The sequence below is a fragment of the Magnolia sinica genome, chromosome 8, assembly GCF_029962835.1.
Source record: "Magnolia sinica isolate HGM2019 chromosome 8, MsV1, whole genome shotgun sequence".
In the NCBI taxonomy this organism is placed as follows: Eukaryota; Viridiplantae; Streptophyta; class Magnoliopsida; order Magnoliales; family Magnoliaceae; genus Magnolia; species Magnolia sinica.
The window spans coordinates 878,184-905,924 of record NC_080580.1 but is presented as its reverse complement, the minus strand read 5'-3'; the positions used below and the strand labels follow the sequence as shown (position 1 = coordinate 905,924).

The 27,741-nt window shown below is 38.6% G+C and overlaps 1 protein-coding gene across 1 annotated transcript; it reads left to right on the top strand.

Annotated features, from left to right (window-relative positions):
- Window positions 1-2,869: 2,869 nt before the first annotated feature.
- Window positions 2,870-27,130, top strand: LOC131252535 (ABC transporter G family member 31-like). Its single transcript, XM_058253121.1, has 24 exons — window positions 2,870-3,198; window positions 3,459-3,579; window positions 3,700-3,788; window positions 6,821-6,905; window positions 10,248-10,410; window positions 12,320-12,396; window positions 12,496-12,640; window positions 14,431-14,732; window positions 14,818-15,099; window positions 18,951-19,267; window positions 19,349-19,509; window positions 19,665-19,768; window positions 19,903-20,059; window positions 20,225-20,284; window positions 20,444-20,556; window positions 20,633-20,965; window positions 21,063-21,353; window positions 21,466-21,549; window positions 24,066-24,199; window positions 24,322-24,549; window positions 25,879-26,050; window positions 26,145-26,232; window positions 26,399-26,565; window positions 26,754-27,130. The coding sequence occupies exons 1-24, from the start codon at window positions 2,870-2,872 to the stop codon at window positions 27,018-27,020; spliced, it is 4,269 nt and encodes a 1,422-aa protein (XP_058109104.1). The 3' UTR covers window positions 27,021-27,130.
- The last annotated feature ends 611 nt before the right edge of the window (window positions 27,131-27,741 follow it).

The window sequence follows — 27,741 nt, the reverse complement described above, 5'->3', positions numbered from 1 at the left end:
ATTTCCACAGTGCATACATGTTTTTAATCACGGCAACGAGGGTCCATGGATTGGTAATCCAGACCATTGGTCTGTTGTGCCCCATAGAGAATACATTAAACCATATAAATATCCTTCATTGGACAATCTTACCTCTTTATTTGCAGCCTATGGATGAACAGACGGTTCACAAGAGAAATGACACAACGGTCCAAATTCAAATAAGAATGATTTCTAATCTATTTAGGATTTGTATATTTCCCCATCCAAAGTGTATTTCTATATATCAATGGACTCGATTATCGAAATATAGTGTCATACATCGCGATTACAAACACGTGGACAGCGGAAAACATACAAGCCAGACGTATGAGATAAATCGTGATTGCAAGGCTGCAAGCCGAGGGAAGCGGATTGGCTGCTGTACCTCACAGCAGCTATATACTGCTTTATCGACGTCAACAAGTTGTGTGGGTCTCATCACGAGGTACTTCTTATAAACAAACCGTCCATCCATTTGAAGAGCTCGTCTTAATGCTTGAGACTAAGAGTAAGACAGATCTAACTATCAAGTGGACCACACTGCAAAAAGCAGTGGGGAATTGAACGTCTACCATTAAAACCCTTTTTAGGGTTGCAGAAGTTTTAAATTAATATGAAATTTGTTTTTCCTATTCATTCAGGTCTCCATGACCTTGTGAACACATTGGATGGAAAATAAACGTTATGGTGGGCCCCACGAATATTTTAAGGGTGAAAATCATTATCTCCGCTGCTATTTGTGGTGTGGTCCAGATGATCTTTGGATATAATTCGTTTTTTGTATGATTCTCTAAAATGATCTCTAAAAATGGATGAACGGTGTAGATATAATAAAAACATCACTGTGGGGGCCATGTAACTTTGATCTCCTTTGAACCATTCGTACAACTCTGGAGCTCGAGGAGCGTCAGTGCTCGTCCTCGCACGCCACGTACCTACAGCAGCTATAGGGGGTGTGAGGTACACCAGCCAATCCGCTTCCCCACTCGAGAGACAGGACAAAAAGTAAAAGAGTCGGGATCCTCTGCTATTAGGTCAACAGGGAATTCCTGTTACCCTAATGGTTTGGCGTCCGAAGCTGTTTTTATTTATTTTTATTTTTTTAGTGAATGGTGACGTGGACCAATGAGAATTAGGGTATCAGGAATTCTCTGTTGACCTGATAATAGAGGATCCGGACTCAAAGTAAAATGGACGTGGATTGCGTCCTGCCCCCGCCTGGACTGTAATCTGTCCGGGCAGGGATATGTGGGGCCCACCGTTATGTAAGCTTTTATCCACGATGTTCATCGTTTTTCTAAGATAATTTTAAGAAATGATACAAAAATGAGGTGGGTCTAATTCTTAAGTGGACCACAAAGTGGATATTGAACGTCTACCATTAAAAATTTCTTTAGAGCTGGAGAAGTTTTGGATCTAGCTGATATATTTTTTTTTCATTTCATCCACGCCTACATGACGTTATGAATAGGTTGGATGGTTAAAAAACATCACGGTGTCCCTAAGAAAGGTTTCAACGGTGAGTGTCATTATCACTGCAGCTTCCTTTGGTGTGGTCTGTTGCCTTTTTGTGGTTTAAAAAATAATTAAAAAATGAAAATTCAAATTTTCAAAATTTCAGGATTTTCCCGCCAAAATACCTTTTGAATTTTTTAAATTAAAAAATGCGGTGTGTGTGCTTTGTCCCACATCGGAAATACAGAGAAAACTTTTGTAGTTTATATGAGATGTTGAGAAGGGTATTTTTACTTGGAGCCTTTTTGGAAGAGATGAAACCTGGTTGCGTATTCCAGTGTGAAGCATTGGAACACACGCAAGCACGCACGCGCGCTCGAGCTCGGGCACGGGCACGGGCGAGGGCGTGGGCAGTGAGGCAGTGTGGCTGTAGTGGCGCTAGATGGCGCACTTTGCACTTCGCACTTGCGCGAACTTAGTGCGATCGCGGTGCGATGGGTCTGGTCAGAGCCTTAGGGCGGTGTGGATCTGAAATGTTGGAAATGAGCCTGGGTTTTATAGGTGACTAAGAACGGTCGGATCTTAAATCCGAAACATCCAGCCGTTTCTTAAAAGGATAGCTACCTTAAAAGCCACGACTGTCCGAAAACGGACGGGCCAGGATGATCCAACGGTCAGATCTACAGATCTAATGACCAGAAACGTCTGAGATTAATGGACAACGGCCAGAAACGTTTTTCAAACGTTCTGGACCATTGAATACCACACAGCAACGGGTCTAAACCTGAGGCCTATATAAACTGGATCATTCCAGTCCGATTTCATCATCTCAACACACCATCTCCCCATCAAATCAGATACGGTCAATAGCTTCATATAAGAATACTTTGTCATCTCCATAGTAGAAGTCTACCAGAATAAATCGACTGGGTTAAAATTGTTCCATAGTGGACCTATCGTGATTGCTGCACGCTGGATCCAGATAAGGCTTGTCTTATCCTGGAAGCAATTCGCTTGTAACCCATCAGCAGTTGATAAGGGGGTGAATCACGCTTTAAGGACAGCGTATTTTATACGTGATTCAGCCTAGTAATAATTTTATTTTATTATTTATTTTCGGTGTATCCAAAAAATAGTTTTCCTAACATGGTCCACTAGAGATGTGGACCTATCTCATTTTCCTATCACAATTTAAAACGATATGATAAAAGCGATGAACGGCGTGGATAAAACACTAACATCACTGTGCGTCCCACATAATCCGTCCGGGCGATGAATGGAGGACAGAAGCGTCATTACGGGTCTTTAAAATTCGCGGTCGAAACTCCGGTTTAACTCATAAACAGAAGAAGAAGATAGATAGAGAGAGAAGAAGAAGATCGAAGCTTATTGCATGGCTGCTTTGAATGGACGCGAATATTTCGAGATCGACATGGATCAGCAGAACGATGCATTTCCCAGGCCATTGAACGCCGAGGCATTGCAGGAGGATGAAAACGAGCTCCTTTGGGCTGCGATCGAGAGATTGCCGTCCCAAAAGCGCTTGAATTTCGCCATCATGGGGCGAAACGCCTCCAAAGATGGCAGACAACCCGTTATAGAGACTTTCGATGTCCGGAAGCTCGACAGGACTAGCCGGGAACAGCTCGTACGGAACGCAATGGCTACGAACGAGCCAGACAACTACACTCTCCTCTCCAACATCAAGGAACGCCTGGACAGGTAAACTAGGAAAATGGAAGTCACTTATCTCTCTCTCTCTCTCTCTCTCTCTCTCTCTCTCTCTCTCTCTCTCTCTCTGTGGATTTCTGTTGTTTAATTTCCAGTAATTCCACTGCTTCGATAGATCGCTGAAGGATTCTTGATCCATGCTTGTTGAACACTGGCCCACCAGATGAACGAAGGAGAACGTACACAGATGTACGGAAACATATTATTATTTCCTTTTTGACGACTCTAATATATACTTCTTTTAAAAACAGAATGGGCCTTCAAGTTCCAAATGTGGAAGTGAGATTCGAGGGACTGACCGTCACTGCAGATGTTCAAATTGGTAAAAGAGCTTTGCCAACTCTGCTGAATTACGTCCGCAACACTATCGAGGTTGATTTTCTCTTTACAAATCTCTTCGCAATGAAAGTGCTTTTTATGGTTTTTTTTTTTTTTTTCCAATGTCTCTCACTTGAGATTTTTGATGTTTATTTCCTGGACGAGGCAATGCAGGGGTTGTTAACTAGTTTGGGGGTATTGCGTGTAAAGAGTCACTCACTGACTATCTTGAATAATATCAGTGGGTTTGTGAAACCCGGCAGGTGAGACTCTATCATGACTCTTCTTCCCTTATATTATTATTGTTATAAAAAAGTGAAGTGTTTCATAAACGTATCTTTTAGATTTTGAAATTTCTACCCTTAAAATAATTTCAAGAATGGGCCTTCAAGTTCCAATCCGCTTCCCTGCCTGTATCCAGTATCCACCTTAGCTAATGGAAACGGATTGGCTACTCCTCTGCCACCTGCCCCGTGGCTGATGGTCGGTGCTCTGTCGGACCCACCATGATGTATGTGTTTCATCCATTCCGTTCATCTATTTTTACAGATCATTTTAGCACTTGATCCCAAAAATGAGAGGGATATAAATCTCATGTGGACCACACCACATGAAAACAATAGTGATTGGATATCCACCATTAAAATCCTCCTAAGGCATACTGTACTCTTTATTTGGCATCTAATCTGTTGATTAGGTCATACAGGCCTAGATGAATGCAAAAAACAAAAATCAGGTTGATCCAAAACTTCTTTGGCCCCCAAAATGTTTTTAATGGTCAACACTCATTCAACACTGTTTCCTATAATGTGGTCCATTTGAGATTGGGACATACCTCATTTTTGGACTTAGAAGTAAAATGATCAATAAAAATAGATGGACGGGATGGATGAAACACATACATCATGGTGGGCCCACCGAGCACCGACCACAAGTCATTGGCTGGGGTCAGGGGGAGTAGCCAATCCGTTTCCGCAGCGAGTGGATCACGCCCTAACATGAGCTGGTGCAACTGTAAGGGATTCTATATGCGTACATCAAGGTGAGTTTTGTGGGCCGGGCTCGGTCTGGTAGAATTAAAATTTTGACTAGGCCAGGCCCATCAGGCCCGCTTGAACAGTAAAAAACTGGACCTAAGCCAACCCCAGGCCCGGCCAGCGTAAAGTAAAAGGCAAAACTCAGTAGTTTAGTGTTAAGGTTCATACACTCGCACTCCAAGAATTGTTCATGTTACATGCATTTCACTGGAATTAAACCGTCCAATTGGTGGGATCCACTTTTTAATTGGGTTATAAATAAAAAATTACAGGGAATAGTTGAATCTCGTAGAAGATTAAAATGAAAAAAAAATGAACTGTCCTAATTCAAAATTTGAATTCTATTAATCAAAGTCTCTAGCATTCAATGAATCTGGTTTGGTTTATTAACTAGCCAACTCAAGCCACATTTTTTGGCCCGTTTAATTCAAGACGGTTTTTGGGTGCATTAGGGGTGTACATTGAGTTGAACCGAGCTTAACCGGCCAGCTTGGCTCGGTTTAGTCAGCAGCTCGGGCCGAGTTTGCTTTTGAGGCATTTCCACAAACACGTGAACTGCAACTTCAAAAACCCATTGTTTTACAAATAGAGGCGGCAATGGTTTTACATGTGTTTTATTAAACACCTTCTAAGTAACATAAAAACCAAAAAAAAACAAAAAGAGAAAGAGAGAAAAAAAAAAATGTATTCGTTTAACGTACAAACCTTCCCTGCCACCAGCCTCATTTCCTTGAGTCATTTTATCAAACAGTTGGTGAGCAACATCAATGGCAAAGTAACCGAGTCACCAAACTGGTTCAATCTTAGTTCAATTCGAGCTGGGCCTGCTCGAACTCATTTTCGAGTTCAAAAAATCATCTCGACTCGGCTCGAACTCAACTTCGAACGGAGTTGAATCGGGCTTTTTCAAGTCAAGTCGAGTGAGCTAACCGAGCTAGCTCGGTTCGTGTACGTGCATGCATACGAACCATTGCATTTCGAGGAAAATAACTAGCCAAAGCTGATGCATACGTGCTAGAAATTCTGTCCCAACAGTCCTCATATTGTTGATGGACTAGAGTCGAAAAAAATCAAAATGATTGGATGATCCTAATCATCCATTTGGACCATCAAATGGATGGTGAAAAGGAAAATGATCTTTTCAGATCCAGCCCGTAAAATCTGATTAATAGGATCTCCCAATCAATTTGGCTTACGGTCCATTGTCCATCCAAGTGGGGCCCATTTGGCCGATTTGGATTTGTAGGTACGTATGCATGTGTGCCAACTGAGCTTCATTCATATCATCGGGACCCTTTAAAATATTCCACTTCAAAGATTCAAGTGGGGCCCACCATGATGTATCGTTTTGATTCAAAAATTTTGTGGCCCCCAAAAAGTTTTTTAATGGTGGGTATTCAATAACCACTCTTACCTGTGGTGTGGTCCACCTGAGATATGGCTCTGCTTCATTTTTTGGATAATGCCACAAAATGAGCTGGCAAAACAGATGGACGGCGTGGATGTAAGGCACATACATCATGGTGGGCCCAACAGCCAGGAATACATCGAAGCCTTGCCCTTCCTACACATGCCATCGCATCAAGTTTGTGCTAGATCTGAGCCCTTTCTTAGGTAGGCCCACCATAGGTGACATGGCTCGAGATTCAAGCTAATCCGGCACACTTGTATGTCATGTGGAACCTTTTACCCGTCCATTCCTCATCTGAAGACCAAATCGGCCTGATATTTGGACCATGGCACCTACTTGTTGGGGCCACCATATGAACAACCCAGATCATTGCACACGCGTGAGACATTGGCACGTCCGGGCAAAGAACCATTTCCCATTCCACTCTTTATTTTAATTGGTCTACATAGTTAGATTTAGATTGTCCACGCTAGAAATAAGTTATAAATTTGTAAATTAGTGGAAATGAAATATCACACTGATAATTTATTAAATGAAGGTTGTGTGATGAGTGGTAAGCATATAGCAGCCTGTAATACTATTTTTTAAAAAAATTTGGTAATGCCATTTATTAAGGGTGTGTTTGGTTAAACCAAAATATCATGAAATTTCATGATATTATGCCCCAAATGAGATTGATTAATCATGAAATTTCTTGATCTTTGGTGCAACCAAATAAATCTGTAAGAAAATTCTTGTTTATTTAGTGACCAAGATACAAATTTACGTTATAAGGTCATATTTTTATGGGGTAGAAGTCAAATGCAAAGTGATTTTAAAGTTAGTAATGTGGTTGTCTCTGTGGTAGAATGACGCTGCTCTTGGGACCTCCGGCCTCTGGAAAATCCACGTTACTTTTGGCTCTTGCCGGGAAACTAGGTAATGACTTGAAGGTGAGCTGCCATTCTCTTTTTTCTACGACTCCTCTGTTATATACATATGTGGGGAAAGGATACTATGTGGTCGACCTCAAGAGAGCTTTCCATGAGGTGGAGTTCTGTGTGTCCCATTGTGATGTATGTTGAATATTCATACCGTGCATTTGGTGGGTCCCCTCTAGGTTAGGTTAAGGGATGTCCCGAAATTCAGCCGTATCTAGAACTCAGGTGAGCCACACCATCTTAAACTAATATGATCGCATGCCTAAAACATCTAAAAGCACTTGGTGGGAACCACCAGAGTTTTGGAATGACTGGAAAGTTGGTGTGACCTCTCATCAAAGTGGGACGCACACAATTGATGGGTATGTCTGAACCACATCCAGTGGACCCTATGAACAATTAGAAACGTTTTAGTGGGTGGGTATCCACTCTTGATTATTTCTTGTGGTGTGGTCCACCTAAATCATGGATTGGCCTGATTTTTAGGCCATTGGTCCACCATGAAAGGGTGATTAAAATTGTTCATTCATTCATCCAACTAGGAGCAAGCCATGGTGCAAAAATCATTGCCAATTGGGTGATCCAAAGCTTCTAGTCAATAGCTTGAAAATGGACACTCAAGATTGACTAGAGAAACAAAATAGGTCCAATCATTATCTTGAAAACATCTAGTAGAGAGATCCTACTTTGTATTTCTTATTATTCTAAAGGAGCAATTTGATTTGATGATTCTAACCATGTGATTTATTGCTCGTAAACAACAAGATGGTTATAACAAGTTGGCCCCATTCAAAGGGTTAGGATCAACTGATCGACATAATTCTTGCACTGTGGCTTGCTCCTTGTTGTATGAATGAATGAACGGTTCAGATTGATGATAGGTCACCCCGTCTATTGTTTAAAAGGTTTGGATGAAGGTGGGAACATTAGCAAAACCACACACGCATTACACACATAATCCCTATCCAAGATTGGTCATTGCACTTGTCACTTAAAAACTTTGAGGACGTTGCTAATGTCTCCATGAAAGTTTAGACCCTAGTATCCCCTTATATTCATACTAGTATTGCTGTCATGAATTGTCTTTTGAATTGATTAAGAAACCCTTCTCATGCCTCAATGGTAGACTCACAAGAGTTTCAACATGAGGTCATGGGTTCGAGTACCCATTGTGGTGAAAAGCCACTGTGGTGTTGAGTGCATGTCTAAAAAAATCTTTTGGAATGATTAATTCTTGTTACTTTTTTTTGCCCCATGTCAATTCTTTTCTTATTACCTCTACACACATCCTTTTAGGCCTCCCCCTTGCCCTTTTATAGACTTCAACTTAAACCAACTCCTCTTCCTTGTTGAAGGTCTTCGTCTCCGTTGCACATGACCAAACCATCTCAGTCTATTTTCCCTCATCTTATTACCTGTGGGCGTGACTCTCAAGTTCCCTTGAATGCGCTCATTTCTAATTCTATCCTTTCTTGTCTTGCTACTTATCCACCTCAACATCCTAATTTCAGTTGTGACCATACGTTGAACATGTATGTTCCTTAGTTGCTGACTATTTTGTCCTATAAATCATGGCTAGATGCATGTCCTTCATGGTCTCACTTCTCTAAAGAATTATTGATTGAATATATCGAAAATGGTCATTTTGGTACTTCCTTGATACTATTAACTAATTCTCCATTTCCACTCCTATTGTTATTAAAATTGCATTCCATATACTTCATTTATATTTCAAAGCATTCTTCCATAGTTCTAACTTTATTTTTACACCCTCCCTTATCTTGTCAATCAAAACTATGTCATCTACAAATGACAGACACCATAGAAACTATTCTTGTAAATGCTCCCTAACTCATCCATAACCAATGCGATAAGCTATAGACTCAATGTTGACCCTAGTGTAAATTTACTGTATTTAGAAACTCACTTGGCTCTCAACTAGTGGTCTTCACATTTGTTTCCGATCCCTCATACATGTCTTTAATTATGCCAATATATCCTCTTGAGATTCTTTTCTTTCTGAACACCCACCAAATTAACTCTTTAGGTACCCTACCGTATGCCTTTTTTAAGTCAATAAAGAACATGTGAAGATCCTTCCTCCTCTCTATGTATTTCTCCATTAGTTATCTAAGTAAGAAAATAATTTCAATGGTTGACATTTCAGGCATAAATCTAAATGGATTTTCTGATAAATTTGTCTTACACCTTAACCTTTGCTCTACAACTCTCTCTCAAAGTTTGATAGTATTACTCATAAGTTTGATACCACAATTGTTAGTGAAGCTTGTCTCTTTTATTCTTATAAATAGGTACCACAATACTTTTCCTCTATTCATACGACATTTTCTTTGATTTTATAATTTTGTTCAACAACTTTTCCAATAAAATAAACCACTGTGCACTTCCACTCCTCTATTGGTGTACCATTTCTAGGGTCTTTCTTGTCTTCATCTTTCACTTCAGATATCTTAATCCTAGGAGAGTATCTATTGTCTCCGGCCACACTTGAATTTATCATCCCTTCTATCCCTATGCTCTCAGAGTGGCTGGCCATCATTTAACAAGTTCTGAAAATATCTTCTCTAACTTTCATTGATCTCATTGTCCTTAGTATGCTTTGGCCATTTCTTTTAATGATCCAACATGATCTAAGTCCCTACCCCTTCTTTCTCATTTTTGCTAGTTTGAGGACTTTCTCACCTTCAGTTGTTCCCACTCGTTGTTCTATTATATAGAAAATCGTATCTCTTAAAGTTTAGCCTCCATACTTTTCTACCATTCCTTTAGAAACTATATATTTACAATTATGCCATTACATTATATTTTCAAGAATGGCACAATGGCAGAAGCTTTCATTTGACATGAAGGTGTGCTTAGTTTCTGTTCTGTTCAGCTACCTTCAACAATGGTACTTCCTTTGAAACTCTTAAAAATGCAATCATTAGATGCTGGGATCCCAGCTTAACATAACCAGAGACAACTAAAGATAACTAACTGAAGAAGATCAAAGGAGGTTGCAATAGATCTATTGGACCAGATTTCCTGATAATATGCATATCATGGCTCAAAAAAAAAAAAAAGTTCTACCTGTGACAATGCAGCATTTGAAATGCTTTTTAGAGCTAATGTGTTTTGTTATAAAAAAAAAACAAGTTAGGATGATGTTAATAAGATGAAGATGACGTATTAAAATGCAAACAAAGTGGCATTTCGATTATTAGAAAACCTATGCTGTTTTTATATTCACTTGTTGATTTTTAGGAAATGCACAACCTGCTCTTTGCATGAAAATGCTTTGGCTATTGACAGCACCGATCCCTAGTTCTTATTAATTTGACTAATTGTTTTCAGACAAGTGGGAAAGTGACGTATAATGGCCATACACTTGATGAATTTTTTGTACAAAGGACTTCTGCATACATCAGCCAGACAGATAATCATATTGCAGACCTGACTGTCCGAGAAACTTTAGACTTTGCTGCGAGATTTCAAGGTGCAAGTCATGGATTTGCAGGTTTGTTACTCAATCCTATCAAAAATGTACCAGTTTAAAATGAAGTTGTTATATATCATTAACTGCTTTCTTCGTTCATCTTGTTCATATTTCTTGAATAACCTGTTTCTTTGTGATCACAGAGAGATTTTTTGTTTTCAATTTTTCCGACAAGTTTTCTTTTCTGCTTGTACTTGTCTTGATTGCCGGTCAGACATTACATACATTACATTCTCTTGCAGCTCTCATTTCTGTATCAGTAAATCTGTGCTGACTAAAGTTTAGCTAGTGTCTACTCAAATTAAATGCACTGTCTGATAATGACCTCCCTACTGTATTGCCTACAATCTAGAGTGTTAAATCTTTCAAATTATAAAGTGGTAGTGTGTGGAGTGTTAGTGGGCCTTATTGTATGGGTTTGGGTGTCGTTTGGGCCCATTGCTTTAGGAGATGTTGACACGATTTAGTCGATTTAGACATTTTTTTTGAAAGGTAACACTACTAGGGATTGAAACGTAGATCACTTACACATGCCACATTATCTCCAGCAGCTCATCTAACGAGCAGGAGACATGATTTAGACAAGTAAATGATGTAGTTTTGTGGTTTAATGTGGGGAATCTTTGTTTGGCCCTCACTTCATTCTCGTCGTAGTTGTCTTTAGGTTAATTCTCCAGTGTGATGCCATTTAGTAAATGGTATCAACCCTATAAACTTTTGATTGACATAGTCCATTGAGCCATTCCCACTTAGATTCTCTATATTTCACAGACTTGCTAGCTCCTTAGCATTATTGAATGTGGGGCACTCGTGGAATCCCCCAACGCTTCTTGAGGCAATCTTACTCCCACTTGCACCACCGAGTACTAGATACCAAGGAGTTAGTGAGAATCCAAGAGAATGAAAGATAGTGGAATGGGAAATCTTGAATTGCATGATGGAGAGAAGATTTACAAGTCTGCAAAGTCGAGTCCCAAATGAGGGGCACTCCCCTGTATATAGGCTTGTGAACGTTCTAGCTACCTTCAACAATGGTTAGGATCATGTGCCATTTATCCGATGGCCATGAACACTCTTGAATCCTTCTAAGATAATTCCATACTTATCCTAGCTACAAAACTCATTAGAGAACTTTGGAACCTTCTGGAGATATCTACACAACTCTACCACATTCTAGCCACCTCTAGAATTCTCTATTCTCTACAAGACTCTAGCCTACTCAAGAACACAGCATGAGCCAGAAATAGTTTAGTCCCTTCATTAGCCTCCATGCCTGTGACATGTAGCCCACGGAACCTGTTGATTGAAAGCTCATTATTGGATGGTCATGAAATGGTTGGAGAAACAGTCCATAAAAGTGTCCCAGATTTAATACTTACAAACAGTCTATTACTGCAGCTTTTTTATCAACCACCTGTTCATCAGGTGGCATATAGTTTTAGTTAGTTTAGATTTGAGTGACATTTCACCAATATTATTAGCTGTACAGCTGGTGCCATTTACCAAATGGCATTATATACACGGTGGCTCCAACCTCTTTTATTTATTAGTAGGGTAATGTATTCAGTTGATTTTCTCGTTCAATAATTTACTATTCTTGTTACTGATGAAGTAATATGAATATAAATTTAAAACTGTGCTACAATGTTTTTTTTTTTTTTTTTCCTTTTTTTATGACCTTTTGTACATATCAGGTTGAATATACTTCATTGTTGGGGTGGAAAGAGGTTATATTATGTGGTAGGAGAGTGAACTTATGCAGAAAAATTATATGTGGATTGATCTATTAGATAGAAATGCTTCAAATAATACCAGAGTATATATCAAACATTTCAAATGAAAGTAGCAGCAGTTCTCTTTGAAGAAAATTTGCTTTAGGCATTTTTTTGTGGTTTCCTTTGAAACTTGTTCATCCGTTTCTCTTAAGCAGTATACGTAGATGATCTGGCGAAATTGGAGAAGGAAAAGAACATAAGACCAATTCCAGCAATTGATGCATTTATGAAGGTCATCATCCAAACCTCTACCACCTTGTTAAGTATATAAATCTTGATATATTTGTTTAATTTTTCTTTGAAAATATTTTGTTAAAACAACACTGCACAGGCATCGTCAGTTGGAGGCAAGAGGCATAGCCTCACAACAGATTACGTGTTGAGAGTGCTTGGACTTGATGACTGTTCAGATACTCTAGTTGGTGATGATATGCAAAGAGGTGTTTCAGGTGGTCAAAGAAAGCGAGTGACTACAGGTTACTAGATTTTCAATCTTCAGTGAAAGTTCCTGTACATTTACATTTGTATACACATGCACTTGTAGTGTTTCTTTAAGTCTACATTCATGTTGCTGATAACGCACCTAACAACGATTTGATTGTTTAAATGCTGTGGAAGTCATATCCCCACTATGGCACCTTTACATCCACCTATGGTGCTGTTTTCTCTGCCTATTTGAACCAATTGAATCCCATGTGGCTACTTTACCTATCACACAATTGATGGATTAGCAAAGCTCCATACATGGTGTGGCCCACCTGAATCACAGACCAGCTTGATTTTTGGACCCTGGACCTAGCATGGGTGACTCACCTGATGGTCAGAGTGGATTTCACATACACATCACAGTTGGGCCCATGTAAGCAGACCCCCTTTTGCTCACACGATGGCATGCTCTGAAGAAGATCATAACTCTCTCTCTCTCTCTCTCTCTCTCTCTCTCTCTCTCTCTCTCTCTCTCTCTCTCTCTCTTCCTCCGTCCCTCGTGTGTGTGTGTTTTTATTTATCTCTTCTTCCTTCTACAATTACAGATGACAACCCCTCATTATATGGATCTAAGAACCTTTAGTTGCTTTATATGGATGTCTAGGATGAAGCCATGTGATGATCATCCAATGGCCAAGAACACTCCAGTGCTCTTCCAGACAATTCTACTCTGCTCTCTCTACAAGGATTCACTGGAGAACTCTAGAACATCCTATAGATCTTGGAAAAATCTCCAGCACACAAGAAGAGCCAACAGTTGCTAAGTCCCTTGAATAGTCTCTTGGAAACTTACTGTCTGTGACAAATGGCTAATTTTATTTCAAAACAATCATTTATTAGATAATTAGGATGGGTCTATTCAAATAAAATTTTGATTCAGGTTACATTGGCTGGTGTGCATGGTTTCTGTGGTGTGGCCCACTTGATTAATGGATCAGCTTGATTTTTGTATTAGGTGCCCTTCATGGTGGGGCCAACTTCCTAGATGAATTGTATGACACAGGTTGAAACCTGTTTGGTGATTGGGCAGTAACTTGTCGTCCAATTAGTTGTATGAGACGATTTTTCATGTGTGTGTTTGCATGCATGCCGAGAAGGTTGCATCATCATCAAAGCTTCTAAATGACCATTGGACTGTCAATCATCTATACGGACTCTCCTTCCATTCCGTACCAATTGGGCCATGGTACAAAAATCATGCCAATCGGATAATCCTAAGCCATTTGTTATAATCATCATTTTTTTTACAATCCAGAGATTAGATGGTGAGCATCATCTAACCAAAGTGCATCTTTGGAATCATAAGCAACCATGTTGGGGCCTGTTAATATATGTTTCAAGATGATGTTTGGACTTTTTCTTTTTCCTCTGTATGATATATTGACCATTTCAATATCATTGATTTGGTGGTTTGGATCATTCAATCTATGAATTTTTACACTGTGGCCTGCCAATGGTGGTGTGGAAAAGATTTTGTATGCAAATGTGTACCTATAATTGGTGCACATGACTTCAGCATTCCATTCACCTTGTTCAAATTCTTAATTATCCTTACCTCTAAATGTGATATTAGCAAATGACATGTGCCTTTTGCACATTGAGCAATTGAAATTCACAGAGATAACCTTATGAAAATATCTAGATTGACTAAGTGAAAGCTTGTGAAGACATTCAATTTGAATTTTGCAGCTATTGATATTTTTTAGAAGGATTTGTGACCATTTTTGCAATATGTATCATTTGCAATTGAATTGAATGATGTGTTGTTTTCCAAACTCAGGGGAAATGGTTGTTGGACCAAGAAAAATTCTTTTCATGGATGAAATATCTACAGGACTTGATAGCTCGACCACATTTCAAATAGTGAAGTGCATCAGAAATTTTGTTCACCAAATGGAGGGTACTGTGCTGATGGCTCTTTTGCAGCCTGCACCTGAGACATTTGATCTTTTTGATGATATTATATTATTATCAGAAGGGCATGTTGTTTATCATGGCCCCAGAGCAGATGTTGTTGATTTCTTTGTATCTCTAGGATTCTCATTGCCCCCTCGCAAAGGGGTTGCAGACTTTCTCCAAGAGGTACTTTTGTTATTTGAGATTTATTTATCCATAGGCACATATCTCCGGTGAATTTTCCTTTGACTCTTTTAACTTGTATTTTCAGGTCACATCGAAAAAGGATCAAGCCCAGTACTGGTCTGATCCTTCAAAACCATATGTGTTTCTTCCTGTTTCTGAAATCGCAAATGCATTCAAACAATCCAAATATGGAAGGTCCATAGAGTCCACTCTTTCAGTTCCTTATGATAAAACGAAGAGTCTCCCTTCTGCTCTTGCCAATACAAAGTTTGCTGTTGCAAAATCGGAGCTCTTAAAAGCTTGCTTTTCACGGGAACTTCTTCTAATGAGCAGGCACCGTTTCCTCTACCTTTTCAGAACATTCCAAGTATGCCTTTTCATTTGTCATCTTTATGATTCTCATATAAACAGGGGAATAACCACCTCCAAACACGCAACTCAGTTTATGTGCCAACTTGAGACCTGTGCAGTACATTTGTGCCATGCATAAGGTAGCCCCACCAGAAGATCACCTGCCACAATAATGAGATCGCTCCACTCATCAACCAGTCACCCTGTACTAAAACAATGGATGGTTTAAGTCACACCTACAAATAGTCTAATGCAATGTACACATGTGATCCACATGGGATCAGCCTATTTTTGTGGCTAATCATCTTCACTGTGGGGCCTACCTTGCTCATGGATAATGTCTTACACGTGATACTTTGGCACATAGCATTGCATGTGAAGTTTACTTTAAAATGCTTGTAGGTGATCATTCCTCAGACACTAGGTGATTATTCATTACAAACACAGGTATTTTCGAACATACCTCAATGAACAGCAAGTGACCATCCATTTGAGGCACATGTGCCAATGGGTCACGTGTGTGACATCCGAGTGGTCCAAAAGGTGGGCACAACCATGAGGATCACCTGGCACAAAAGTCAGGCTGGTCCACTTATGAATCAGGAGCACACCACATGAAAACAATGGTTGGTCAATTGTTTGAATGAACATACATGTGTGGTTCGTCTGATGACTGGATTAGCCTAGTTTTGATGCCATGTGATCTTTTTGGACACCTTTTAGATGGCTAAGATATTATACATTAATGAGATAGCAACATGAGTTTCAATGTATGTGATCACTACTAATACACACATTCTTCGTATTCAAAACAATTTTTGAACTTTAATGATTTGTCAGATTTTGCTCTAGCATGCATTATGAAACTAACTACAACTAAAATTACTATGAAGTTTTATCAGTTCATTCTCTGTTTCTATGTATTAGTCATGAAGAATAACTGGAGTGCCACAAAAGATAAGTTCTGTATTTTAAACGGTTCCTTCATTCCTGATGCTTACCATGTAGTCCCTGAATGAACAAGCTACTTTTAAGGGAAGGAAAAGATGAAAGATTAAATTTTTTTGAAAGAACGAATGAAAAGAAGAAGAAAAATGAAGAGAATGGGGGAAAATGAAAATTGTGAATGCACTCTCATGTCTCCCCCTTATTATATTAGAAATGTCTTAACATAAGAAAGTGGCATAAATACCCTTACATGCATGTACACATACTAACTTAAACAAATACACTCAAAATACCCTAACAGTTCAACAGACCACCTCAAGTTAATGCAAAAATATCTATCATGCCCAACTTGCCAATTGAAGTTGTGAAAAAATAATCACACACATGTAAACATACTAACTTAAACAAATATATCCAAAATACCCTTACAGTTCAACACTCTCCCTCGAAGTTGGTGCAAAAAAATCGATCATGCCTAAATTGCTTAAAGTTTCAAGCAATCTAGTTTTACAAGCTCTTTTAGTAAGAATGTCTACCAACTGAAGTTGTTCAGTTGTGCAAAAATGTTAGGAGTACAAATTAGTTCAGCCTGCAGCTTCTCCTTTATGAAATGAAGGTCCACCTCAACATGCTTAGTGCGATCATGCTGGAAAAGATTGTGAGCAATACTTATGGCATCCTTATTGTCACAATATAGACGCACTGGTCTTGGAGTGTTGTATAATAACTCTAATAATAGAGATCGAAGCCATAATAGCTCACATACACCATGAGCCATGGATCTAAATTCTGCTTTTGCATTAGATCTTGCCACGACGGACTGTTTCTTACTCCTCTAGGTGACTAAGTTCTCCCCAATTAAGGAGCAATACCCAGAAGTTGATTGTCTGTCCTAATCCACATTAGTATAGGCTACAACCCTTAGGTGGCCATGTTTAGCAAACAAAATTCCTCTTCTAGGAGATGATTTCATATATCTAAGAATTTGATGAGCTACTTCCATGTGCGTTGTCCTTGGATTATGCATGAACTAACTAATAACACTCATTGCATAAGCAATATCTGGCCAAGTAAGAGAGAAGTAAATTAGTTGGCCTACCAACATCTAAAACCACCTCTTTAAACATGTCACTTCTATTTTCTCTAAGAAAATACTTTAGTTTACCCAAATCCTTAATCTCAAACTCCTTTCCATGGTACCTCTTGAGTTTTAGAATCTCCTCCTCATCATCCCTAGTTACCACTATATCATCTTCATAAACAATGAGCGCCACTATCTTCCTCTAGGATCGTTTAATGAATAAAGTATGATTTGCTTGACTCTGTGTGTAGCCAGCCCTTTTTACTGCATTGCTAAAGCACTCAAACCATGCTCTAGGTGACTGTTTGAGACCATATAAGGCCGTCTTTAGCTTACAAACCCATAGTTGTTTCCTTTAGGGTGGCAATGGCCTCTTATTTTCTTCATTTTGTGTAGGTTGATTGGGAGTTATATGATAGGTGTGGCCCAATGTTTTTGTGGAGCCCACCTGAAAGTCCGGTTTGTACATCCTTTGTTCAAATTAACAAAGCTCAGTGTTTCAAATAGTGCCTGTAGCGTGGCTGTAGTGCTACGTAGCGTCCCAAATAGCATAAATCCCTTGTAGCATATGCTATAGGGGTCGTAGCGTATGCTACAGCTACGTAGCGCATAGCGTTCATAGCGTAAGCTACAATGAATTTTTTTACTATTTTATTTTTTATTTTTTATTTTTTTTCACGTTTTCTTTGTTTCTAATATTGAGGAATGTGACACTTGTATTATACTTGATACTTTTAACCTATGGGATTTTTATTCCTTTTCATAATTGTGACTTGTGGTTTCAATTAGACATTATTAATTAAAGTGGTTTGCTTAGAAAGTTGTTGATGTGATAATTATTTGATTTGGCTTATATTTGTGGATTGGCTTTTGATAAATGATAACTAATAACTTTTTTGAACATACTTATAATTGATAAAATGAATCATCTTTTAGGCAATTTTATATTTTTTTTTTCCTTTTTTTTACTATTTATTATATTTGTCCTATTTTTAAATTAAAAAATAGAAGTATCGTGTAGCTTACGCTACGCGCTACGTATTTACGCTACACGCTATAGAGGGCTGAGCGCTATGCATCACGCTACTGCTATTTAAAGCACTAACAAAGCTATAGGGGGTGTAATCCCTCTTTTTGAAAAAAAAAAAAAATTTAAATGATTTTTATTTTCTGAAAATTGACAAGGATTTAACAAATCAATAGATCAGCCCTCATACGTGATTGATTTTATGTTTAGAGTGCAACAATGCAAGCAATTTGAGAGAAATTAGGGAAGTTTTGAAATTTCCCAAAATCGGACCACCTATACTCAAATTTCAAAATTAGAATGTATATGATAACCATTTCATCAAATACTCCTAAATACTTTGAAATTAGTCTCAACTGATAGCTGGTTGATGGAAATTTTTGAAAAAAAAAGGAGAACATGAGAACTGGGTGTGTTTTTGCTCCACATATGACATGGATATATGCCAGTGTTGCATCTGGATGAACTATAAAACATTCAATCATTGTACTACATTTAAAGTTAGTGTTTTGGTAAGGGCTATGCATAGTAGTTTAGGTTTCAAGTTTCTTGTGCATATCACCCTAGAAACAAAGTTTTATTTCTTCTTGAAAGAATTAAAAATTATATTTTTTCCTTGTTCAGTCACCACTAATCTTCTTTTACAACTGATTATGCTGACTTTTCCAGTCAATAGAAGAAAGTTGTTTGTCAAATCTCTTTATTTGTTGGGGTTAAATAAAACCTTCAATTGTTGTTTGCTTTAAGTTATTCTTTTATTATTTAATTCTCTCATAGTTTATATTTCAAAATTTTATTCAATCTTTCACAGGTTGCATTTGTCGGAACTGTTGCATGCACAATGTTTCTCAGGACAAGGTTACATCCTACGGATGAGGTTACTGGGAACCTCTATCTCTCTTGCTTATTTTATGGGATGTTGCATATTTTTTATGATGGATTTTCTGAGCTACCAATCATGATATCTCGACTCCCAGTATTCTATAAGCAGAGAAATAACTTCTTTCATCCTGCTTGGGCATATTCCATATCTAGTTGGATTTTGCGTTTGCCTTACTCAGCTATTGAAGCCGTTGTATGGTCCTGTGTTGTGTATTACTCAGTTGGCTTTGCCCCTGGTATCGGAAGGTATGTTTATATACCATTTCAATTGACATGTTCACTCTGTATACCTTCTCTGTTTGAAATGACTATTTCCAATTATGATAGGTTCTTTCGGTTCGTGTTATTACTTTTTTCATTACACCAAATGGGCTTGGGTATCTTCCGGATGTTAGCTGCTGTTGCACGAGATATGACAATCGCAAATACCTTTGGGTCGGCTTCATTATTCATTTTAATATTGTTGGGTGGATTCCTCATCCCGAAAGGTTGGCTACTTTTTTTTTTTTTTGACAAATTAAATGACAAAGAATGTGTTCCTACTCAGTAGGACATTCTATAGTCTAGGCATTGAACTTTAAAACTAGCAAAATTTACCATGTGATATGCTTTCCTAATGAGAATTGGGTGGTGTGTTTATCAGATATGGTCAAGCCATGGTTGGTTTGGGCCACCTGGATTTCGCCAATATCCTATGGACAGCGTGCAATTTCAGTTAATGAGTTCGGTGCAACACGATGGATGAAGGTATTGAGGCTTTATAGTGTCATATTTAGGTTAAATAATTGCTTGCTTCCATTTTTTTATTTAACTTTAATGGCACCTATCATGTCATCTTTGATAAATATTGAATCAAGCTTTTGATACTATTCCTAATGTAGAAATCCAGTAATGGAAACACCACAATTGGATACAATGTTCTCCACTCACATGGCCTTCCTGTCAGTGATGACTGGTACTGGATTGGTATTGGTGTCCTATTAGGATACTCTTTCCTTTTCAACATTTTGGTGACAATTTCCTTGGCCTACCTTCAGCGTAAGTCTTTAAATGCTTTCTTTTTACTGTTACAATGACAATTCTTTTTTATGACCTCTATATTTCTTGAGGTGGACATTTGTCATCCTACTCTATCTTCAGTTTTTATTTTAATTTTTGGTACCTGTTATTTCTCTAGCAAATGTTCTATGCTTGATGTAACAGCTCTATTAAAGGCGAAGGCCATGATTCCGGTTGATGACACAAAAGAGAAGAATGGCAATGGTAATGGTCATGGCACTAAGTTCTGTACTCTCCATAAATTGTTTTGATATGGTTGCAAATTTTGTTTGTTATTGTGAAGTTGCTCCGGCTGGCACATATCTAGTATAGGCCTTTCCTTCCATTAATTTTCTAACTCAGATAATGAATTTTCCATTGCAGTAAAAATCCCAACATCGGAGCTAAGGCATACATCAAACAAGGGAATGATTCTTCCATTTCGTCCACTATCAATGACATTCCATAATCTCAATTACTTTGTTGATATGCCAAAGGTAAATTTGTCGCATGATTAGCTTTTTGGACTTGCTTTATTGAAACTTAACAAGATGTTTCTTTTATATATTGAAGGCAAGGAGGCAAAAAGGTGTTCCTGAAAGGAAGCTGCAACTTTTATCAAATGTGAGTGGGGTTTTCAGGCCATGTGTCCTTACTGCATTAGTTGGCTCAAGTGGAGCAGGGAAAACGACACTGATGGATGTTCTTGCTGGTCGGAAGACTGGTGGATATATAGAAGGTGATATCAGTTTATCCGGATATCCAAAAGAGCAAAGCACTTTTGCCAGAATTTCAGGATATGTTGAACAAAATGATATTCATTCTCCTCAAGTAACAGTTGAAGAATCCCTCTTGTTCTCAGCATGTTTACGCCTACCTAAAGAAGTGAAGAAAGAGAAACAGCATGTTAGTTACTGATATCCTTTATATATATATATATATATATATATATATTTGGTTCTAAGTTTCATTCCTTGAAACAATTCTCATACTAACACTGCAGGAATTTGTTGAAGAAGTGATGGCATTGGTAGAGCTTGACACACTGAGACATGCTTTGGTTGGTTTGCCTGGGAGGTCTGGCTTGTCAACAGAGCAAAGAAAACGCCTTACAATTGCAGTGGAGCTTGTTGCCAATCCTTCTATTATCTTTTTGGATGAACCAACATCTGGATTAGATGCACGAGCTGCGGCGATCGTTATGCGTACTGTTCGTAATACTGCTGACACTGGGAGAACTGTTGTGTGCACCATACATCAACCAAGTATTGATCTATTTGAAGCATTTGATGAGGTGAAAATCCCTTACTTTTTGGGGTATTCTATGACCTAAATTGCTTTATTACTTTGCAGTTGTTATCTTTATTTTCTTTCAATTTGATTATCATCATTTTGGTTTGGTGTAGCTTCTTCTTATGAAACGAGGAGGGCGAGTTATATATGGAGGCAAGCTTGGTGTGAACTCACAAATTGTGATTAACTATTTCCAGGTAGCATTCATTCGACTTACTTCATTTTGTCAATTCCTTTCTAGGTCGAAAGAACTACCCTTTGTAGGAAAAAAAGGAACAAGATGATGAGAAAAGAAAGAAGAAATAGAGCAAAAAGAGGATTGGATGGGATCTAATAACCCTCTATACCACATGTAGTAGGTTTACATTGTAAAAGAGGGGAGAGAGAGAGAGAGAGAGAGAGAGAGAGAGAGAGAGAGAGAGAGAGAGTACAGGCTACATGTCCTCCTCTCCTCACTTTTATTCAGACTTTACTAGACCACTGAAACACACGTGCACACACACACAAATTCACTAATTTCTCTGTCCTTTAATATTAAAAAACCACACCATAGTCTTGTCTAATCAAAGAAACATGAACTCATTTTCTCGAACCTCTCATTTTCTACGTGAACAACATTAGTAGTTGTAGTATGCATGCTACTATCATTTTTGTGCATTTCCTAACGACCGAATTGTTTTGCAGTTTCTTGCAGAATAAAAAATAAATAATCTCTCTCTCTCTCTCTCTCTCTCTCTCTCTCTCTCTCTCTCTCTCTCTCTCTCTCTCTCTCTCTCCCTCCCTCTGCATGCATATACTCTATCAATCTTGGTACTAGTAAAATATGGTTAAACCAAGTCAATAAAGAACCTATGAAGGAGCATACAATGGTGGTCCAAGGGGTGTATGTAAAAGGTTGTTTAACCTCGAGATCAGTTGATCTAATATGTGGGTTTTTGTCATCACATATTTTCGTGGATTGCAATGTGAGTAATTTATTGGTAGTTGAATGGGAAAAACTATGATGGATATTGATTCGCCACTCTCTATCAGTTCAAGCTTTTAGAGCAAGTAGCTAATTGTCCTACATCAAAGTGGTATCAGAGGGGGAGGTCTCATGTTCGAGACTCCTCACCGGGGGTGATTATTGCAGGAGCATTTTCACACCTGGCCTTGAGTGGGGTAGCCTATGGGATGCGGGGACACACTCGGGGTGGGTGGCCCGTGTGAGGCAAGTGACTTATGTGAGGCGGGCCCATGTGAAGTGGGGCCCATGAGGAGGGTTCAGCCGATGTCCTAACCCATGGGATGTGGGGCTTGGGCTATGAAATAAAGGGATTGATTCGCCACTCTTTATCAGTTCGAGCTTTTAGAGCAAGTGGCTAATTGTCCTGTATCAAGTGCCTTTCAATTTGAAGTTGACAAAACTTATAAATCGAAGGCAATAATATGTGTAACTCTATGAACTTTACGGTAAAAAATGCTTTTTTTGCCATTTGTTGTTGTTGTTTTTTTTTTTTTTGTTGTTGTTGTTGTTGTTGTTGTTGTTGTTGCTGCTGCTGTTGTTGTTGGTGGGTGGTGATGGTGGCAGCAACAGTTCTATTGAGACCATATTTTCTAATAACTGAACCTTCACTCTTTTGGAATATTTGCATCCATGATAAATAGTCTGTCCTTCTGAGATAATTTCAGTGGAAGCAATGATGGGAATTTGGTCCATGGATATGTTTTTTTTTGCTGTAATGTGGGTATTTGATTTCAATATTTGCATTCTTAGAATTAGAAATGCATTGGTGGCAAGTTTGATACTCTAGGACGAGGAATTTGATTTCTTTATTGCTTCAACTGATGTTCAGTTTGGATTTTGAGGGATCTTGATAATGTTTAGTTGGTTTGGATTCACTTCCTACTTGGAAGATCATGGACATATTTACACACAAATATATAATTCACAACTGTGGTACCTTATTGATTCTCATGCACAGAAAACAAATTTTGAGGTCAATGATCTGGCCAGGTCAAGGTGTCTTTATGATAATCTCAGATACTCTACGGTAAATTGTAAGCTCACACTCAAATTTTGGATACTCATGGCTTCTTAATTGCAGATTCTTGGTCTTCCTTCTAATCCCTTTTGAAATTCTAGTGACATTAGGATTAGTATCTCATTTGTAGATCTAAGATTATAGAACTTGTAATACATGAATTCAAGAGAAGAATCGAATATAAAAGTCTACATAAGGACCTATTTGTATGAGGGGTTAAACCTTGACATTTTCAGATTCTTTTTATCCAAAACAGTTAGCTATCAGGAAATCATGTGTTTGGCACATGCTAAATGTCCCAGAAAAAAAAAAAAAAGGAAAGATGTTCCATTTTCCCAGTTCTTTTGTTTCATCTCCTTGCTCAAACAAAATTGATCAGCTACTCTATTCGATTCTATCGGTGCTGCAAACATGCGAATAGACACAAATATCTGTTGTTATCTATAAATTATGCACATACACTTGAAAAGAAGTAACATTCATTGGTTGGATGTTATTTGACGCTCTAAGTAGATTGTATAATGATGAGTTTCCCCTCTTGCTTTCATTCTTAATTATTTTTACTAGCCCAGATCAAACATTCTGTTTGCATGGTTAGTACTAACATCTGATATGACTGGAGAAATTGTGTTAAAAGTTACAACTTATATTAGTTGACCATTTTTTTTGCATTTGTTTTCCTTGCACAGGGAATTGATGGAGTTGCTCCTATTCCTGAAGGATACAATCCAGCTACTTGGATGCTTGAGGTCACTACACAAGCATGCGAAGAGAGGATTGGTCAGGACTTTGCAACCATATATAGAAACTCAGATGAGTACAGGTAATGTAACAATGATATGGTGTATGCACGATTGTGATTTTGTTTTAACCTACTTCGGGGGGTAGGGAGTGGATGATATTTTTGACTGCTCAATTCTAATTACCCTTAATTCTTTGCTTTAGGGAAGTGGAAGCTTTAATTCAGCAATTGAGTGTTCCTGCGGCTGGTTCTGAGCCCTTAAAATTTGATTCTAAGTATTCACAGAACAGTCTGACTCAGTTTAAGGCTTGCCTTTGGAAGCAAAATCTTGTTTACTGGAGAAGTCCCGAATACAATGTTATGCGATTGTTACTCACTACCATCAGTGCATTGATACTCGGCTTAGTATTTTGGAAGGTTGGCTCAAAAAGGTAATTTTGGTCATTGTTCTCATGGTTGCATTTACATCCAATGGTAGTTTTATCATTCGTTTGCACTCTAGTGATAATTTGTACAGAATGATCAGATACCTTGATGTATCATTCCTGTGCTTTGGTGGAAGGAGGGATCTAGTGGGCCTTGCTAGTCTCTAAGTACAGAGGACTTAGCTTGTGATGAGATGGATGCATTTGCTCAACAGTCTCAAGTAGTGGGGCCCTACTGGTAAATATTTAGATAGCGAACAGAGAATCCAATAATTTCAATGGGCCAGTCATGGATCAAGCAGTCATATGTGAAAATACTTTTCACAATTTACAATTGGGGTCTTTATTAATGCACAACTTGTTTCCTATTGGCTGATTTTCCAATGATTACATCCCCGAAAGGGCAAAAATAACATCAAGGAGAATGGATCCCATAGCACAAAGTGCACCTCAGCACCCTCTTCTCCATCAAGAAAATCCTCCCTCTAGCCTTTCTGAAAGAATGAGTGCATGCAAGCGCTGTATCCTAACTCAACCCTCTTGATCTCCTCAACCTAGTTTGCGAGGCTCCATGTGTACCTCTGAGAATTCTCCCTCATCTTGTGGCATTCAAAGAATTGCCTTAAAACTAAAAACTTTATGTAAGGCCAATTGGCAAGCCTATAATGTCTTCTCAATTGGTTTCATCTTCCCCAATCTGGCTGGAAAAAGACTCCCCCACCTCGCTCCCTTTGTTTTGCATGATCCCACCACCTTCCCCCCCCCCCTTCCCCTCCTTCTGATGCTACTCAAGGCATGAACTAATCTATTGTGATAACATCCCACTATGAGAGCTGATTTTCTGCTCTGATTTTTGTCATTCCCTATTGCTTCGTGAAGCTACCCAAGTATGAGAAAATTTCCATTTATTGCAATTATTTCCAAGAATATTTTGTTTTTATTACAATCAATCATAAGAAATTCATCAGAGCGGGAAATGCCTCGGGAGTTGAAGTTCATTTAAATATTGAACCCTTGAGTTGATTCCTTTTGCATCAGATTTAGATATTGCAATCACTCACACTCCTACTCAAAAGACTAGGATCCTCATATCATTGTACAAGTCTTCATCATCATCCCCATCTAAGGCTTATTGCAAATAATTGGAGTCAGCTGCATGAATCCTATTCCGCCATTCCACTCTATCATTGTACAAGTAGGAGGGGTGAAAAGCAATGATTGTATGGTTTAAATGCTTTCTGGTAAAAACGTAGATTATATTTGCCGTCTGCATGTCTCCTTCACTGATGAGAAGCCCCTCTATTGATCAATTCCACATGTTTTAAATGTTTATAGAGATACAACAAAGGACTTGTTTACCGTTATGGGAGCTCTTTATTCAGCTTGCTTATTTCTTGGTGTGAATAATGCTTCGTCAATACAGCCAATAGTTTCCATTGAGAGGACAGTTTTCTATCGGGAGAAGGCAACAGGGATGTATTCTCCATTTCCATACGCAGCAGCCCAGGTAAGAGAAATTTAGCTTTGGCAGCTAGTAAATCTTTTTTTTATTTTTTGGCTTCTTCGTGCCAAAATTACATGTTTTATTCCTTAATGTTCAGGGTGTCATAGAGGTTCCATACATTGCAATGCAAACAATTCTATATGGTGTGATTACATACTTCATGATTGGCTTTGAAAGGACAATAGGTACTTTTTTGACATCCTCATTTATCATCTTTATCACACAATTGGAGCCATAAAAACATAAGATATATGAAGCTCGTCTCTCCTTGTTATGTTACTTCTTGTACATTACTGATTTGTATGAAACTGCAAACTCTTACAAAGCATGGGGGCTCTGCAATCTTTGCAGGGAAGTTTCTACTGTACCTTTTGTTCATGTTCCTCACATTCACATACTTTGTGTTCTATGGGTTGATGGCGGTTGGTCTGACGCCCACCGAGCAATTTTCTGCAGTCGTTTCGTCTACATTTTACTCATTATGGAATCTAATGTCGGGTTTTCTTGTTCCTAAACCTGTAAGTAATTAACTTATGCCCACTCACCATATCAGCCATATATCATGGCGAAAAGGCTAGCTTTGCATCAATAAACTGTACTGTCTACACAATTGTTGCTTTACCCATCAGTTTATGCTATGGACTGTGTTTTGTGATTCCCTAGTATAATGTTTATCATTGAAACTATTATCGTTTTATTTTTTCAGAATATCCCTAGATGGTGGATCTGGTTTTATTATCTCAACCCAGTGGCTTGGACCCTACAAGGCATCATAACCTCCCAACTTGGCAATGTGGAGAGCCGTGTGGTTGGGCCTGGGTTCGACGGGTCTGTTCAGGAGTTTTTGGAAGTGAGCCTTGGCTATAGTCCAGGAATGACAGGTATTGCAGCAGTAGTGCTCCTGGGCTTCATTTTCTTATTCTTTGGGATCTATGCAACCTCTGTCAAGGTCCTCAATTTTCAGAGACGGTGATCGTTACACCAATCAAATCTCGTGAGTTGGCATATCCAAGAAATTGATTGTAATGCGTTATCTTCATATTCCTATGGGCCTATGGGTCAGCAATGAGGTTACCCTTGTCCTATTATTATTATTATTATTATTTGTTAGATATTTAATCAAAGTAGAATGAGCTTGTATTGGAAAGCTCTTGAACCTCTTTTACGTTGGAGAAAGAAAATCCTATTCATCACAACTTGGTATGCTTGTCCAAGAAATCAATGCCAACCAGATTGCATGTTCCAAATGAGCAATGAAATAGCTACAAACCTAAAATTCAGTGCTTTTGTCACTTTACAAAGGAATGCTACAGTGGCAAATGGGCCAGGCCAGGCTCAATACTGTCGAATTCCAAACCATGAGTTATAGGACCTGTATACAGCTCCAGCCTACCCCAAATTGGGCTTGTGCAGTATCTTGTCTACCATCCAATGTTAAATAAAGGCCTCTGTCCCACTTAATTATCAGGGCTAAGACTCAGAACCAGGTTCAGCCTACAGGTCATGTGGCTTTGCCTAACCATTGCCCAAATCAGGTGGAGTTGAGCTCAGCTGGATCAAGCCATTACCATCCACTTTATCATCAAGACAGATCTGACAAATAAACAAAGCAGGTCTTGATGCCTGCCTTGCATCACCTTCTTATCCATCTTATCACGGTGGAGATGGCTATGCCAAACAAACACGATATCATT

Excerpts from the sequence above, each read along its gene's own strand:
- LOC131252535 (XM_058253121.1), top strand. The coding sequence starts at position 2,870 with ATGGCTGCTTTGAATGGACGCGAATATTTCGAGATCGACATGGATCAG. Across the intron at positions 3,580-3,699 it reads ACGTCCGCAACACTATCGAG|GGGTTGTTAACTAGTTTGGG; the intron begins GTTGATTTTCTC and ends GAGGCAATGCAG. Across the intron at positions 26,566-26,753 it reads GTTTTCTTGTTCCTAAACCT|AATATCCCTAGATGGTGGAT; the intron begins GTAAGTAATTAA and ends TTATTTTTTCAG.